The sequence below is a fragment of the Lutra lutra genome, chromosome 4 (genome assembly GCF_902655055.1).
Source record: "Lutra lutra chromosome 4, mLutLut1.2, whole genome shotgun sequence".
Lineage (NCBI taxonomy): Eukaryota > Metazoa > Chordata > Mammalia > Carnivora > Mustelidae > Lutra > Lutra lutra.
Window position 1 is genome coordinate 125038116 of NC_062281.1, and position 17111 is coordinate 125055226.

The 17111-nt window shown below is 35.3% G+C and overlaps 1 protein-coding gene across 4 annotated transcripts in view; it reads left to right on the plus strand.

Moving 5' to 3' along the window:
- Positions 1–17111, plus strand: part of COL24A1 (collagen type XXIV alpha 1 chain) — a 402100-nt gene that overhangs the window by 321762 nt on the left and 63227 nt on the right. For all 4 annotated transcript variants that reach the window (XM_047727942.1, XM_047727945.1, XM_047727943.1 and 1 more), the window contains exons 45-48: positions 1413–1466; positions 1578–1631; positions 7259–7312; positions 8441–8548. In XM_047727942.1, the coding sequence (XP_047583898.1) occupies positions 1413–1466; positions 1578–1631; positions 7259–7312; positions 8441–8548 (270 nt within the window). The remainder of the gene's footprint in view (positions 1–1412; positions 1467–1577; positions 1632–7258; positions 7313–8440; positions 8549–17111) is intronic.

Below are 17111 nucleotides of genomic sequence, written 5' to 3' on the forward strand. Positions count from 1 at the left end.
TCCTGAGTTCTGCTTTATAAATGACCTATAATCATTATATTTATTTGTACCAAACTTCCTCTTGACTGACCTGATTCTGTTATTGCTGACTCTGCTCATGTTTTACTGGTAAGGCCATGTGTGGTAATGGTATTCTCTTTAGTTATGTCCATGTTCTATAGAAACCTTTCCAAACTAACCTTTCTCTCTTGCCACTGTTCATCCTCTTAAAGAGGATTCCTTTTTTTTTTTTTAGAACAGGAAGTTGGATTTTTTTTTTAAGGAAATTGGATCTTAAAACCATAAACATTGGCCTCAAATAATGCAAACAAAGAAGGCTTCAACTGATCTTTCTATAAGATAAATATTGTTAGCCTATGTAGACAATCCTTAATTCTCCTAGTCCAGAAAAAGGAGATGAGCCTGTGGCATTCTTTCTGTACAGAGAGTAGGAAGAAAGAATTCTGAAGCAAAGTGGACAGTAGGGAAGGGGATAAAAGAGATTACATGCAGAATTCTTCATGCATATTCTGACATGCCCTTGGGTTGTTGCTAGTTTCTATTTACACACTTGAAAAGGGAAATGTGGTAGGTTAGCATTCCTTCTTAGGAGGACTAGGGTAATGATAGGTTGCTGAATATCAAAGTCACCTGATGTGCCTTGGCATTAGATACAGTAACAACTCCCAGTTTTCAATTCAATAGATCTACTGAAGTGGTATGAACTTAGTTTGTAAAAATAGAGACCATAGTTTACTTCCACAGTGAGAATAGGTTGAAGAAAGAAATTTGTTCACAAACTTTCTATACCGTATGAATTTACTGACCAAAATTACTATAAACTGGGTGGTTTAAAAAAATAGAAATTTATTCTCTCACAGTTCCAAATACCAGGAACCTGAAATTGAAGAGTAGCAGACCATGCTCCCTCCCACAGGCCCTAGAGGAGAATCCTTCCTTTCCTCTTCTGGCTTCTGGTGGTTGACAGGTCTCCTGGTGGCCCCAGACACTCCAGTGTCTGCCTCTTGTCTTCACGAGGCCCTCTCCTTTACTGTCTCTCTCTCTCTTTTGAGGGTACTTGTCATAGACAATTCAGGATAATATCTTTTTAAGATCATTAACTCAATGATACCTGCAAAGACCCTTTTTCCAAATGAGATCATATTCACAGGTTATGGGTATTAGGACATAGAATCTTCATTCACCCCACTACATTAACCTATGTGCAAAACAAAACTACACTTTCCATTCTTTCTCAGTTATCATAATATCTATTGGACATTATGTTCTATAACATTTCTGAGAGAAAATAATGATTTCTTATATTTAAATTGCATTTTGTAACATTTTGCTACCATTTTAAGTGATACTACCCTATTCTCTAAGTTACATGTCTCTATTTACTCTAATAATATAATCTTTTCTATTCCTAGGGTCATGTGGGTTTACTGGGACCAAGAGGTGCTGCTGGACAACAAGGGCCCCCAGTATGTTTTGAAAATACTCTTTGTAATTCTGGCATTGACAAAAAATTAATGTTTATATATCTCGTTTTGTCCCTGCTTCGTATGTGATTTCTGTTTGGTTTCCTGTTAAAGGGTGAGCCAGGTGACCAGGGTGAACGAGGACTAAAAGGAGAGAGAGGATCTGAAGTAAGTTGAAATTATTTAAGACAACTTGAAACTTACTGTTGGTTTGAGAAGGCACAGACATTTGTAATTTAAATGAACATTCACCCTTCCAGAGCAAGGATCACTGTAGGCCCCTAATGAGAGTGTTGGTCAATAATTGTGCCAAAACAGGATTATTGGTTATTTCATGTGTTTTGACTGCAATCCCAGTTTCCCTTTATCAGCAGCCTTTTCTGGCTTTGTGAAAATTGCCTAAAGTTTTCCAAAACAAATGGTCGCTCCTTGGGGTTTCAAGCAAAAATATCAATAATCCTTAAAACCAGCATTGAAAAGTGAAAACTTATCAGTCAAACCTATTTAGTTGTAATAAGGTTAAGGATAGAAATAGTTTGACTATGGGACACAGATTCACAATTGGTGTAAAATTTTTTTTTCCATATGACAAGCCAATTATCTGTTATCAAATAAACTACAAATGTATTAACTATTGCATTTAGACATGTCTTTTCCTGTGTACTGTTAAATGTTGCCTCAATCTTACTGAAGGTTGTTGCCTTATAATTTGCTTTGTAATTTGTACCATCAGTTCATTGCTACCTTTTTTTTCATGGCATTCTGATTTCACTTGCTATTGATTTTAATTTCTTGAGAAAACATACTGTATTTTAGTAATAAATCAGGTGAGAATGGATAAAAAGCAATCAATTTGAGACCACATTTCTCCTAATTTATTAAGTCTTCATCCATACTTTGTGTTTCCTACTTGTGGAAATAAGTAGTAAAATTGGGTTGAATCTGATATTACATAGGTGCTCACTCACCTAAAGCCATTTTGAATAGTCTTGACTTCCTGTGAGCTTCCTTAATAAATAAGAACTAATAAATAAAAAATAAAAACATCCAACTGAAGGCAACCCTTAACAAGAAAAAATGCGGAGAAAGAAGGTAATTGTCCCATTTAATTGGAATTTTTAATACCCAAATTGGAAAAAATAGTGGAAAAGCCTAGAACACTACTACTGCTTTCATTTGACTTCCTTATATTTGCATTAAGTGCCCAAGGATACAAATGCTCTCCCAAGTTTGAGCCTAAAATTTTTAATCTCTTACAATTAGTACTTTCATATTCTCAATATTTTTTTTTCTTTTTTGACATATGTTAGGAAGAAGAAATTTTTGAAATATTTGTTAGTATCTATTAAAATTATGCCAATGCAATTCAAATATTCTTCTTAGACAACTACATTTCCAGCTGACATGGTCAAATCTCCCTGGGTATTAGGGCCAAAAAATGCTGAGGAAACATAGTTTAAATTCTGTATAATTCAAGGGAATTAGTTCTATCCTGCTTTGGGCAATGCTGCCATACAGTTCAAGTTACATTAAAAACCCTCTTAAAATTTAAAATAGTTATTATTGCTACAAGAATAATCATTGACCATGTATTACTCACTAGGGACACCTTTACCGGCCAGGTGGATTTTGTCCAATTGTTGTCATCTTGTTTTTGCAAAGCTTCAAATTTGTTTTTTAGGGTTGCAAATGGCCCTTTAAAATCATCTGAACCACCCTCTCTTTTTCAGATGAAGAAATTTAAGTCTCAGAGAGATTGAGTTACCTAAGATCGCAGAATTAGTTAACAGAACCAATGCTAGAAATTTCCTGACTCCCAATGTTATACAAAAGCCTTCAATTACTTTGAAATCTTTTATAAATTAAGGAAAATATGATTAATCTTAACCAACTAACTTATTCATTGGACTCTCATGCATGAGACAGTGGGCAACTATAAAGAAAAAGAGCAAGCCAAAGCCAATTGCACAACCACTACATTTTCAAAGACTTTTTAAATTCAAATATAGTGAACTGTCGTATAATGGCTTTCAAAGACTAAGACTCAAGCCAAAATCTTATTTTTCTTCCAAAACAAAATTCCAGATTCAGTGAATTGAAATTTCTTGGTTAAGAAAAAAGAAGAGAGAAAGAGTAATTATTGTCAAACTCTAAATCTGTGTGTATTGATTGTAAACCTATCCTCTCTAACAAAGTTAGAACTAACAATGTATCAAGGTAACTGTTTTTCAGTTTCACTTAAATAAAAAACAAACAAGGGTTGGACTATAATGACACATTTTAAAATGTCTTTTATCAAGAGAATTAGACTACCTTCTCTAGGAGCCTATAAACTGGTACAATCTCCATGAAAGGAAAGCTGTTTTAACTGGATCCAATTTCAAATGGGCCATTCTGTTTTTCAAAACTAGCCAAACAAAAGAGAAAGCACAATTTTATGCTTACTCTAAAGAATACATGTAAAGTTCATTTGCCTTTCCTATTATGAGAACAGAAAAGTCTGTTTGTTCATTTATGGGGTACTTAATATTTAAATAAAGTAATATGAATAAGTTAAGCTTAAAAGTATCATTAGAATACTATGTTTGAATTCTGGGTATTGGTTAAAGAGTGACTTTTTTCCTTCGTAAGATAGCAACTCAGTCATGTATCAGCACCATATATGACAAAATATTTTCTTTGTGTTTGGCCCAAATCTATAATTTCCTATGGAAATAGACCAGTATAGAATTAATGTTTAGTAATGTTTGGCTCTTAATTTATTTATAAGTCAACAATTCCACTTTGAGATTTTTTTAATGTACAATTTTTTAAAAAATATCAATGTTCTACACTTTGTTGATCTTTATGCATTTACAATCTCAATTGTAAGATTATGTTTTTTCTAGCTGGCCTACTTCCTTTGAGTATGATCATAATAATTGTAATAAAGAACTCTTTCCTGAATCGAACATCTCAAAACAGCAGACTATAGTTTTATTTGCTAAATACTTTTTGTCTTGAATAGACAGATTTTGCCACAAGTGTCCTATTACAAGTAGCAAAATATAGTTTAAAAATAATTTTTATAGTCATACTTTCCCTTTCATGTTATTCTGTAGGGAGCTGCTTCCTGTTGCCCATTCAAGTCTGAAAAACATTCTGATTTTCATAATAATAGACCCATACATGTAGATTTCAGTACACAACATTTAACTTTTCTGAAATAATCCCTAACATAATCATGATCCAAAAATGTAATCAGTCTGTGATGATATGTGAATCTCTTTGTTTTTATTTTGTTATACAAACATTTGAAGTAAAACCTTTACTTATATGTGTAGTATGTCTGAACCATAAGGCATAAAATCAGGTATACTAAAAATATAACTTTGTTTTTTGTGTTCTTTATAATAGAACTTAACATCTGTCCTGAGTGCCCAGCCTGCCTGGTGGTAGAAACCTAATGGGTTGGAGACAAAAAAAAAAAAAAAAAAAAAGGAAACCTAATTGGTGGAAATCTAATCAATGAGTGCCTTTAACTCTAGCCACACAAATATCCTACATTTGATTTAGAGTTTTCCCTATTCACTCCCTTTTCAAGTTTATAGTTACATTCTGGGTAGTAGTGGTGGGGAAGAGGAATGGAAGGTGAGTGTGGTCTTTGGTCATCTGTCCACCCTAGTATACACTGAAATGCTCATCATCCATGTAGGTCCCCAGTTGCCATCATCCCACCATGCTGACATCTACCTTGACCCTTCCTTGCAGAAGAAGCTCTTCAACCCATGCTGACATGTATAGCTATTTTCTGAGTATAGAAAAGGTACAAAGTCTCCTTACATAGGCCCTTAACGGCTATATGTTCTATTCTTGGCCCTGTGGAAATACATTCTGCTAATTCCTATACCATGCTAGGTGCTTAGGGAACTCAGACTTTCTCAAGCCCACTGGCCTACACATCTCATGCAGAAATTTCTACTCTATTGCTGACACTCAGTGCAGTTTATGTGGACTTCAAAATGAAGACTTTAGTCTCCCTAGCCATTGTCTCCGTGCTCAAATCCCCACACTTCTCTGAGGGTATCATTCCTTCTACCCACCCCAGGACATGAGGACAGAGTGAGGTGTGAAGGGCCCGTCTCAGAGACTCCCATCAGAGCCAAACAATCTTGCTTCTCTACTTCTCTTCTTACATTTCTCCAATTTGAAGATCTTTATATCCCCTTAAATAGGAAAAATTTTCTCTTACACTATTATAATTCTAAGTCTGTTCTTTATGGCAAAATGTATGACTTGAATTCTTTGTCAACTTGGTTTTTGATAATCAAATATAGACTTTAAATATTTAAAAATCAGGCTTTTGCTTTTAAAAATATATTCTTCCCAAAATATTATATCCTCAAATTGTTACTCCACCATGAGTTTCAGAGGACTATTTTGAAATTCATAAACTAAGGAATAGTCTATTTTGAAAACCTAAAATCTAGAACAGATCTATCACTTTGCCTAAAAACAAATACTGTAAAGGAAAAAACACTCTTGTTAATATATCTGAATATTATCACAGTTCATATAATATTTAATAAGTGCTATTAGAGATAACTGAAATAACAATTTTTTCAATATTTAAAATCTTATTTATTTTACTTCCTTATTTTGTTCTAAAAGATATATTATATTTTAGAGATCAAATAATTCTAGGAATTGCATCATCTTCAGCTAAGTCAGATCTACTGTTTATTTTCTTGGTTTCCTTACCCTTGGAAGGACTTCACATTAGTGAATTTTTAATGCAAGTAAATTAGTTTTCCAAGCTGGAGGTAGAACTCTTATTGAATATATCTCCCCATTATCAAATTCCTACAAAGTTGGATTTTTATTTCTTACAGAAAATGTCCTTTTTTTCCTATGACTGCATGTACTATTTCTTCTTGAAATGTTAAGATCATTTTCAGAGGATGTAATATGTTATGAAATTATTTACTTTGTTATTGTTGTCAACTTGAATCTTTGGCATGATTTACCTTTAAATTTGAATAACTTAACATCCCATTTTGGTGGAATTGTTCTGTTTGTGAGAACTTTCAGTGACTTCTGAGAAATGTGTCTGGTAATGACAATATGCTTCTTTTTCTTATTTGTGAACTAGGTCACTCTTTTCCACATTTTTCTTTTTAAAATAATTTTAGGATATCATCAGAATAATGGCATGATTCTCAAAGGGCAAAAGTTCCTAACTATCCTGGCAGACCAGTTACTGCTGAATCAATTATGATTTAAAACATCTCACACATGGAAAAACAAAGAGTTCCGTGGGAAATAAATATCTTTTCTTTGATTCACAAGTATGTTTTTCTTTCTGCTTCCAGATAAGCACATTTGAGGCTATTGGTTCATGTCTCTTACGACATTGTGAGTGTCTTGGGATCAGTAACTTTGCCTTTGCATCCCCAGCACATACAAAATAGTCAATAAATGTTTATGAAATTAGTAAACCACTTAGCCACATTCAATGGGAAGACAAAGGCCCTATCTGAAAACATGAACATTTATTGGATAATATTCAGTTCCCTTTTAGAGCCAAGATTTAAATTCTTAAATCCTAGGATTTGGAGCTAGGTGGAAATTCATAGATTATCTGGTCAAATTATCTTGTTTTCAGATAAAGAAAATGGCTCCCAGGCAATCTCAGTGGTGTACAGCTAGCCCCTGGCAGTCCTGGCTGCAGCATCCCAGGCTCAAGGTTCTTTTCTATGCCTTCAGCTTAGTGAAGTTTATTAAAATTAAGTGACAATTGTGCTTCACATTTTTAGGGTCCTAGGGGGAAAAAAGGAGCTCCTGGTCCTTCTGGGAAACCTGGGATTCCTGTAAGTAGCAGGCCCTTTTCATCTTTGTTTTTCTAAATAGAATTGGCAGCTTCAGCAAGCAGAAAAGTTTGGGGCCAATTATGACAAGTGTTGGATAAATCAGCTTGTCTTCAAAAAAAATTTAAGCCCAAGCTGGAACACAGAGGGAAAAAATATGACTGTTAGCTCAAAACCAGGCTTGCTATTAAGTATAAGTCTCTGCAGTTGAAGGATGCTATTTTCCGGTGTTATGGAGCTCTCTCTGTGGACTCATCCTGCTCTCTGATCATGACTGAGAACAGGGAACTTGAAATATGACTAAATGATTAGTGACAAAGGTCAGAGATCCTCAAGCATGAATAAAAAGCATGAGCTGGATTGTACTTGAAGGACGCATCCTTTCAGTTTCCTGGCAAACAGAACAGAAAGTCTTAGAAGAAAATGCTTCAGATCATTTCATCACAGAACAAAGATTAATTTTACCTTAGCCATCAGTTTCCTCTGGCCAACCAAATTATGTGTTGACTGGCTTATTAGCAAAGACTTACTTCCTGCTGGTCTTCCATAGCCAAGGGCTGGATGCCTACTTTGGGTGGCCTCTGTTGGTTCAAAAAAAGAAAAGAAAATGAACATAAATTAAAAGCACATACAGATCAGAGATTCTTACAGATAAAATCCACTTGCCCAAGAGTAGAAACAAAATGTTCAGACCTTTATGCAGTCATATAATTATGTCGTTCAGAGTAGCAACAGAAAGAACCATAATACGTACACTTCTTGAGAAAGTAACAGGACATGAAGTTTTGCAAATGGTAAAATACTGTTGTATCATAAATTGACTGGTACATATAACTTACTTTTCTCCATAGCTGGATAGAGAAGAGACCAGGACAATGAAAAATATGAGAGAATTACACTGAAACTGAAAAGCTTATACAGTAATTTTTCATAAACTTGGCATTTCTCTTTAGGGATTTAAAGACAGGTAACTGATCTGTTGAATACAAAAGGGAATTCAGGAAACAGGAAAATTTATCCTAGGTCAGGGTATTAAAAATGTAAACATCCCTCTCCCAAATATAAAGGTATTTGTCATTTAAACATTTGTATAGCATCTCTCTATAATCCATGTAATTTTTTATTACCAAGGGTCTTCCTGGCCTACCTGGGCCAAAAGGCATGCAAGGATACCATGGAGCCGATGGCATTTCAGGAAACTCTGGAAAAGTTGGGCTACCAGGAAAACAGGGACTTCCTGTGAGTAGAATGAATCTCTTTTTACTTTTCCTTATTTATACACATCTCTTGGGTCGACCATATATATTTTGGCTTTCTTAGTTTTGATATTGGTTCAGATTAGCCAACCACTGGCCAACAACAAAGCTTGTTGTAGCCAACGACAAAGTTGTTTTGGAATTGTGTTTATGATCTTCAGGGAATGTGTGAGTATATTCTCTTGGATATTTTATATCCAACGACTCTTATTATAAATAATACATGAGGGTGCCTGGGTGGCTCTGTGGGTTAAGCCTCTGTCTTCGGCTCAGGTCATGATCTCAGGGTCCTGGGATCGAGTTCCGCATCGGGCTCTTTGCTCAGCGGGGAGCCTGCTTCCTCCTCTCTCTCTCTGCCTGCCTCTCTGCCTACTTGTGTTCTCTCTCTATGTCAAATGAATTAAATAAATGAATAAATAATACATGACATTTTTGCACATATAAAAGCTTGTAAATAAGAACCATAATGAAGCAAAATTTTAGCGACTACACAACGTGGCTGTGTCTTGGGTTCATCAAATATCTTGAGCCACCTTTGGCACATTTAAGGGTTGGCAGTAACTCAGTGGAAATTCTGCCAAAATTCATTTTCCCTTTACTTTACAGCCTCCGTATTTTATAAAAATTGTGTGACTATTTTCTGTGTTTATCAAGTGGTGATGCAATAATATAGCTTCTCCCTGATTTTTATGCAAATCTTTATCTAATTTATTTGATCAGAAATTTAAAAATCACATTTTGTCTTCATTTAGCCATTTCTCCTCTTTCCTTCCCTAATGTCCTCATAATCCAGATTTTTTTTTATCTAACTTGGTGTTTTCACTTGAAATATTAGAATAATAAACCATGTACTTTCAAGAACCCTGTAATATTTACTCTTACATTTCTGCTATTTGGATGTGGTTTTCTATGGACCTATTTTTCTTCTGTTAAATACTAAATCAATCCTACTTGTTTATTTAAATGTAGCATGATACTAAACCTAAGCCCAAACCCAAACTAATATTCTTCTTTCACTATGATGACACGTCTCCCTTTAAAATAGTTAATTACTTAGTCAATTAATTAACTAAGAAACTATGAGCTAGACAATTTCATTATCTCAGAAGTAATACAGCCAGATTCCATCTGAAAAGGTGAAAAAGAATTTTCAGATTCTATCTGAAAAGGAGTTTAAACATGGTTTCTATTTGTTTGGGAGGCAGTATGTCAGAACATCAGAGCAACAGGTTAAGACCTAGAAAACTTTGATAGCAATCTGATGTTTTTAATTAAAATAAATATTTTATAGACTTCTGTCTGCCATTAACAACAGTCTGGTTGAAACAGGATTTTCTTTCATTTGAGATCTCAGTCTTTAAGGGTGTTTATGCCCTGGACCCTTATTCTCATGCTGCTCTCCAGACTTACCATATACTAGTCTTAAAATGAGGTTCAGGGGGCAAGGGCTCCTGAGTGGCTCAGTCGTTTAAGCATCGGCCATAGGTCCTGGGATCCAGCCCTGAAGGGACCCTCTCCTCTGTGGGGAGCCTGCTTCTCCCTCTCCCTCTGCCTGCATTCTTCCTACTTGTGCTTTCACTCTCTCTCTGTCAAACAAATAAATAAAAATTTTTTTTAATGAGGTTGGGGATTTTTAAAATAATAGAGCATATTGAATTGGCCTGAGAGCCTTTTTGTGGATTAAGTTTTACGGGGAAATGTTATAGTAAATCTTACCTTACTACTTTAGGTAAGATTTTGAGGGTTGAAAACAAAGAAAACCAGATTTCAAAACATATCATATTTCTTGCTGCTGAACACAAGTTTGATCATGGAGGTGGTACATATGTGGATGGATGGTATAAAAAATGAGCTGTAAATACTACTAATAGGAAAGAGATTTATTTAATTACTGGGAAGAGGGAATCATTTCTTATCTGGCTAATACTATTAATTCAAATACTCATTCCTGATATGGATAATAGACACCAGGATGTGTTTAATAAGAATTTCAGATAATTCAGTATATTAGGTAATCATCAGACATTAATGACAGGTCAAAGTTATCAATTATGTTTTATATTTGTTTACTTAATGGTTTATGTGACAACTTTTTTTTTCTGGCAATTATGTGACACCTGAATTTTCCCTGAGAGGACTGAAAATTCCATGGAATGAAAACATTGATTTAGGTTTCTAAAATATGAATTGTTTTCTAGGCATGAAAACAGCAATGTGGCAAGTGACTGTTACCTGCTGCTAGGTTCTAGCCAAAAAAAGAGACATTTTCTAACAACTCCACACCCTTCTTCAATAGTGATATCATGCTTAAAGGACCATAACATAATGACTAAGAGAAGGCCAATACAGGAAATAATCAGCATAAATCAGATACTGATTTCATTTGAGGCCACTCTAAGCCTTATTGCTAGAATCTACCATGCTGTTTTTATTGGCTGTCTGGGTGAAGGATTAAGCATGATGTCAAGTCACTGATTCTACATGGAACAGACAAGAATGTAGGGCACTTAAAGCCAGATTTTGAGGCTATTTGCACACTCAGGGCTATTCCAAAAGGCAGTTAGGATTCTAGAGTATCAACCAGGGCTGTTTGGTTGCAAATAACCAGACATGGATATAGGGATTGCCCATATATGTGGCTTGCCCCACATTTTGCCCACTGGGAGGATTTCCCTTTACTGATATCTTTCAGGCTTTAATGCAGCAGCCATTCACTTCTAGTGGGTGGTGACATTCAATGCTGATCTATCTACAAATCAGATCTGAGCTTTCCTTCCACCATACTGGTAAAGGGTGTTCTCTAGGCTGAAGGAACAGAGGTAAAGCAGTTGAGCAGGTATCATGGAAATCTTAGTTGGCTGCTTACATATTTTGTTTGCTCTCTCTGGACCTGGTAGTACCCAGTCGTAATATATCCCCTTTTCATTTAGGAGGAGAATGCTGCTGCTGCACATCCAATTTTATAATTCAGTTGATCAAATATCCCCTAGTTCATAGTGGGTAATTCAGGACACGTGCTCATTTGATGTCTTAAGGTTGGTTTTTCAGTTTTAACCAGAGCAAGTGCAGAACTGCATTCTAGATGGGAAATTACAAGTGACAAAGAAAGGCATGGCTTATCTTCAAAATCTTATGGATAAAAGCTGTGATTCTGTTACAGAGGGTTACCAGAGGGTCCATACAGCATCTCTACCAGCCACAGATTCCTCTGTTACTATTGGTTACTATCGTTGTTCAGCCATAATGTACAAATAACAAGGTGGCTTACATAGCATCCTGAATCTGCTATAAACTTCAGTCTTCCCCTGACCCCCAGTCCCCTGCCAGGATGTCCGAAATATCCTAGGTTTGGATTAGCCAAACCCAACTAAAGAAGGGTGATAATAGCAACACTAATGGGGAAGACTGTTTTATCACTGACGTTGTTTAGAATTGCCAGTATACAATGATGAAAAAGGTGTTATTGTTGTTTTAAAAATTCCTAATGACAATATATTCCCTTTCTGCTTGCACTAGGAGTGGGCTCTCTCCCATCTACATCCCCTTCGTATATCACTAACCAAAAGCTAGAGGGTAAAGGAATCTGCTACAGCTTGGGGTGGGGTGGAGAAGGGCAGACACTCGATCTCAAAAACAAACAGAAAACATCCAACCAATTCTATTTAAGTTCTCATTTATACATGGTCTATATCAGAGGTCCACTCTTGGTTATCAGAAACCTATACCTGATGAACCAAATGGATCTATATTTGTATGGCCCATGAGCTAAGCCAGTTTTTTAAATTTTTAATGGTAGAAAAAAGTAAAAAGAAGAAGGTTTTGTCACACGTGAAAATACATGAAACTTAAATTTCAGTACCCAAAAATTAATTTTGTTGGCACACAGCCACAGTCATTTGTTTACATATAGCTGCTTTTGCACTACAAAGCACAGTTGAGTAGTTGCAAAGAAGACCAATGGCCTCGCAAACTCTAAAATGTTTATTCTCTGGCTCTTTTACAGAAAAAGTTGGTTGTTGTCTGGCCTGTTTGGATTATCACACTGTTCTTATTCTATAGCTTTGTAATGTGTCCTTATATTTAATGGATCAAGTCCCCCTTCTTTATACTTCTGCCACATGCACATTTGGGATTAGATTTGTTGAATCTCTTTAAAAACCTAACATAAACTTGAACTGTCATTAGGTTTGCCTTGAATTTATAGATATATTGTGAGAAAATTCATATCATTATAGTTGTCCAATAAAGGAGATGAGATATTTATTGTTATCATTTTTATTGTGCTCTAATAGAAGAGCTCCAAAATAATAATGGCAAAAATTCGTATAATGCTAAGTATGTGCCAGGCACCATGATAAGTGTTGGACTATATTGACTCAATTGTTATAATCTTTTAAGATATATACAATTATGATCCTTATTTTATACATGAAGAAACTGAGGTCAATTATACCTCAATTTTTTAAAAAAATACATACCTACACACATACTGAGGTACTGAGAGATTGTCACTTTCATTGTCTCATAGCCACAAAAGCAGCCTATCTCTTTGCTTTTATCAATATGCAATATTGTCTCTTAATAAAGGTCTTGTGTATTCCTTTACTTTCTAGTAAGCTGTTACTATTTTATTTTTTTATTTATACAATTCTTTTTTAAAGATGTATGTATCTATTTTAGAGAGGGGGAGAGAGAGAGAATGGTATGGAGAGGCAGAGGGAGGGAGAGAGAATCCAATCACACTCTGCGCTGAGCATGGAGCCTGTCATAGGGCTCAGTCTCATCACCCTGAGATCACAACTGAGCCAAGACCAAGAATCAGATGCTTAACTGCCTGTCCCACACAGGCACCCCCAGTTATTACTAGGTTAAATGTTACTGATTCAGAATATATTCTATACAATTAGATTTTTAGAAAATTTCTAATAATTTCCTTTTATGATTCTATTGGGTTTTTGAGGTAGATATCATTTTCAAATAATGGCAGATTGATCTCTTTCCTTACACTCACTTCTTTTTCCTTCCACCTACTTTGGCAGGGACCTTCAGTGTTATGTTGGACAGTACAGCAATGGTAAACACCCTTGTGCTGCAGATCTTAAAGGATGCATATAAAACTTTCTCCACTAAGAATATTTGCCATCTTGATTCTGTATTTCCTTGTCTAATACTGTCTTTTTTGTTTTTGTTTTCTTCTTTTTTTTCTTTCTTCATTCCCACTGGATATGCTAATAATTTTATAAGATATATACAAATATGATCCTTATTAGATATTATCATTGCTCAATCATAAGGTTCAAATAACAAGGTAGCTTACATGGGATCCTGAATCTGCTGTAGATTTCAGTCTTCCCCTAACCCCCAGTCCCCTGCAAGGATGTCCCATTAGCCAAACCCAACTAAATAAGGATGATAATAGCAGCACTAATAGGGAGGACTGTTTTATCACTGACATTGTTTAGAATTGTTGAAAAGTCGCTCTTTCTTTTTTGGTGGATGTTCTTGTAGCAGTTTCACTGAACTTAAAACCAAATGTGTTATGTATTTAACTTTATTGATTTGTTAAATATATCACTATCTGTATCTTCTCTCTAACAAAATAAGTTCTTGAGTGTGCTCGCATTTCCTTTTGTTTCTATAAATTATTTTGCCTTTATCATTTTTTTGATATTGCCTTGAATTTTGACTTTTAGGTTTTTTTTTTTAAAGATTTATTTATTAGAGAGAGAGTGTGTGCGTGAGCACCAGAGGAGGGGTAGAAAGAGAAGAAGAGAGAGTCTCAAGCTGATTCTGCATTGAGCGCAGAGCCCCATAGGTGCTTGATCTCACAACCCTGAAATCACAACTTGAGCCAAAACCAAGAGTCAGATGCTTAACTGACTGTGCCATCCAGATGCCCCTGACTTTTGTTTTTTTTTGCATTTACTCTTTCTTTTTATTTCCATTGCTTTTTTTTTTTTGAGGAGTAAACTTAATTAAGCTATTTGATCACTATTACTTTGAATAACTTCTATAGAATCTCCTGAATTTGTTTCTATTATTATTTCAGTGTAGGTATTTGTGAGACAAACCTTCTGAGGCCTCATTTCTGTAAAGATATCTGTATTACCTTCTTATATTTAAATACACATTCAGCACTGTACTGGAGATTCTAATCAATGCAATAAGGTTCTAGTCAGGGTAATAAAAAGAAATAAAACCCCCAGATTGAAATGGAAGAAATAAAACTGTATTTATTCACAGACAACATGATCATCTATGTAGAAAATCTTCAAGAATCTCCAAAAAAATTTAAGTAAATTTAGCAAAGTTGCAGGATATAAGATCAATATACAAATTTGAATTGTATTTTTATATACTAACAATGAACATTCAAAAAGTGACATTTAAAATACAGTACTTTCAATAGTGCCAAAATGGGATAATTTGACCCAAAAAAGTGCATACCTATATGCTAAAAACTATAAAGCATTTCTGACAAAAATTAAAGTAGACCTAAATAAGTGGCATATATACTATGTTCATGGGTCAGAACACTTAATACTATTAGGATGTCAATTTTGGCATGGGCAGTATCTTAAAACATTAAACATATACCTATCATAGGACCCAGTCTTTCTACTCTTATCCAAGAGAAATGAAAACATATGTCCACACAAAAACCTGCACATGAATATTTATAGCATTTATCTTTGTAATAGCTCCAAAACAGAAACACCCCAAATCTTCATTAAAAGATGACTGCCTGAAAAAACATGCTCCATATGTACAAAGAAATATTAGTTTGCAATAAAAAGAATAAGCTGTTGATAAATGCTACAACATGAGTGGATCTCAAATAAGCTGAGGGGAAAAAACCAGACAGGGGTGCCTGGCTGCTCAGTAGCTTGAGCATCCAACTCAGTCCTAGCTCAAGTCTTGATCTGAGGATCATGAGTTCAAGCCCCACACTGGGCTCCATGCTGGATGTGGAGCCTACTTGAAAAAAAAATAGTAAAACCAAAACAAGCCCATACTGTATGATTCTACTTATATAAAATTCTAGAAATTGCAAACTAATCTGTAGTGACAGAAAGCAAATCAGGAATATCCTGGATGGAGTGCATATAGAGAGGTATGAGAATGAGGGCTTACAAAGGGACAAGGTAAGACTTTTGGGGAGAGGGGGCAGATATGTTATCTTGATTGTGATGATGATTGTGATGATCTTGATTGTGATGATAATATAGTATTTTGATTGTGATGATTGTGTGATTACACAAACATGTTAAATCCCTTACACTGACTTATCAAATTATGTATTTTGCAATTTACTTTATGTTAATTACACCTCAGTAAAGTGGCTTGATATGAGGGGGTAGGGAAGGAGAGGTAACACTGAACAATAAGTAGGAGTTAATAAATTAGGAATGATTATTGTGGGTGAAGAAAGCCAGAAAGGAACACTTTATGCAGAAACAGCTGCATATAAGAAGTTAGGAAGAGCCTAGTATGTTTGAAGAACCAAAATAAGAGCAATTGTGACTAAAGTTCATTCAATGAGCAAGATGTAACAAATAAGCTGTACACCATTCAGGTGTACAGGATCCACATCATCGTGCATGTTGAAGGACATATTAAGGATATTGAATATTAGCTGAAGACTGTAGGACCCTATTGAGGGACTTTATCCAATTTTACATTTTTAGGGGACTCCCTCTGGCTTCATTATGGAAAATGAATTGAAAGGAGCAAGAGAGATGCAGGAGACTAGACTATGTATTGCACTATTCCAGGTTACACATGTCCATGGTTTGGACTAGATTAGTGGAGTGGAAATGGAAAGAAGTGGGTGGATTTAGTAGTATTTAGGAGGTAGATTTGATATTTGATTATGGGAGGTAAGGGAAAGAGAGGGATGTCAAGGATAACTTCCAGATTTCTAACTTGTACGAGTTTCTAACTCAATGCATCGTAGTACCCATCACTAAAAAAAGCAAACACTGAAAGAGACCCAAATTTTATAGGCAAGGTTATAAGATCCAGGTAGAGATGTTAAGTAGGCAGTTAAATATTCTGACATAGAGCTCAGAGAGGAGGTCAGATATAAACGTGACAGTCATCAGCATATACAAATGTACTTAATTGGTCATGTTAAAAAATAGACGAAATACTCTACTTCTGTATATTGAAGAGAATATTTACAAAAATGTTGACAGGGGCAGTCAATAAGGGATGTTGGGAGAATCCAGAGACTGTCAGCTGTAGGAAGTGTTTACTGCCCTTAGACCTGAAAGGTTAAAGGAAAGAAATAATGTCAAGTTGAGACTCCAGTTGAGAGCCGGAGCTATTGGAAGAGAGGCACCTCACAGGAGCTAGAGCTGAAAGTAACCCAGCCACTGACAGAACACCAAGGCCAGAAGGAAATGGGAGAAGTAAATGTAGTACGCCTCCCTCCTCTAATATCCTAGTGAAGTGTATCCCATTGGCCAACCTCAACTGAAAGTCAAGAGAGGACAAGAGAACCCAGGTGATGCAGTCCATAAAGGTCAAATTCCCAGAACAAA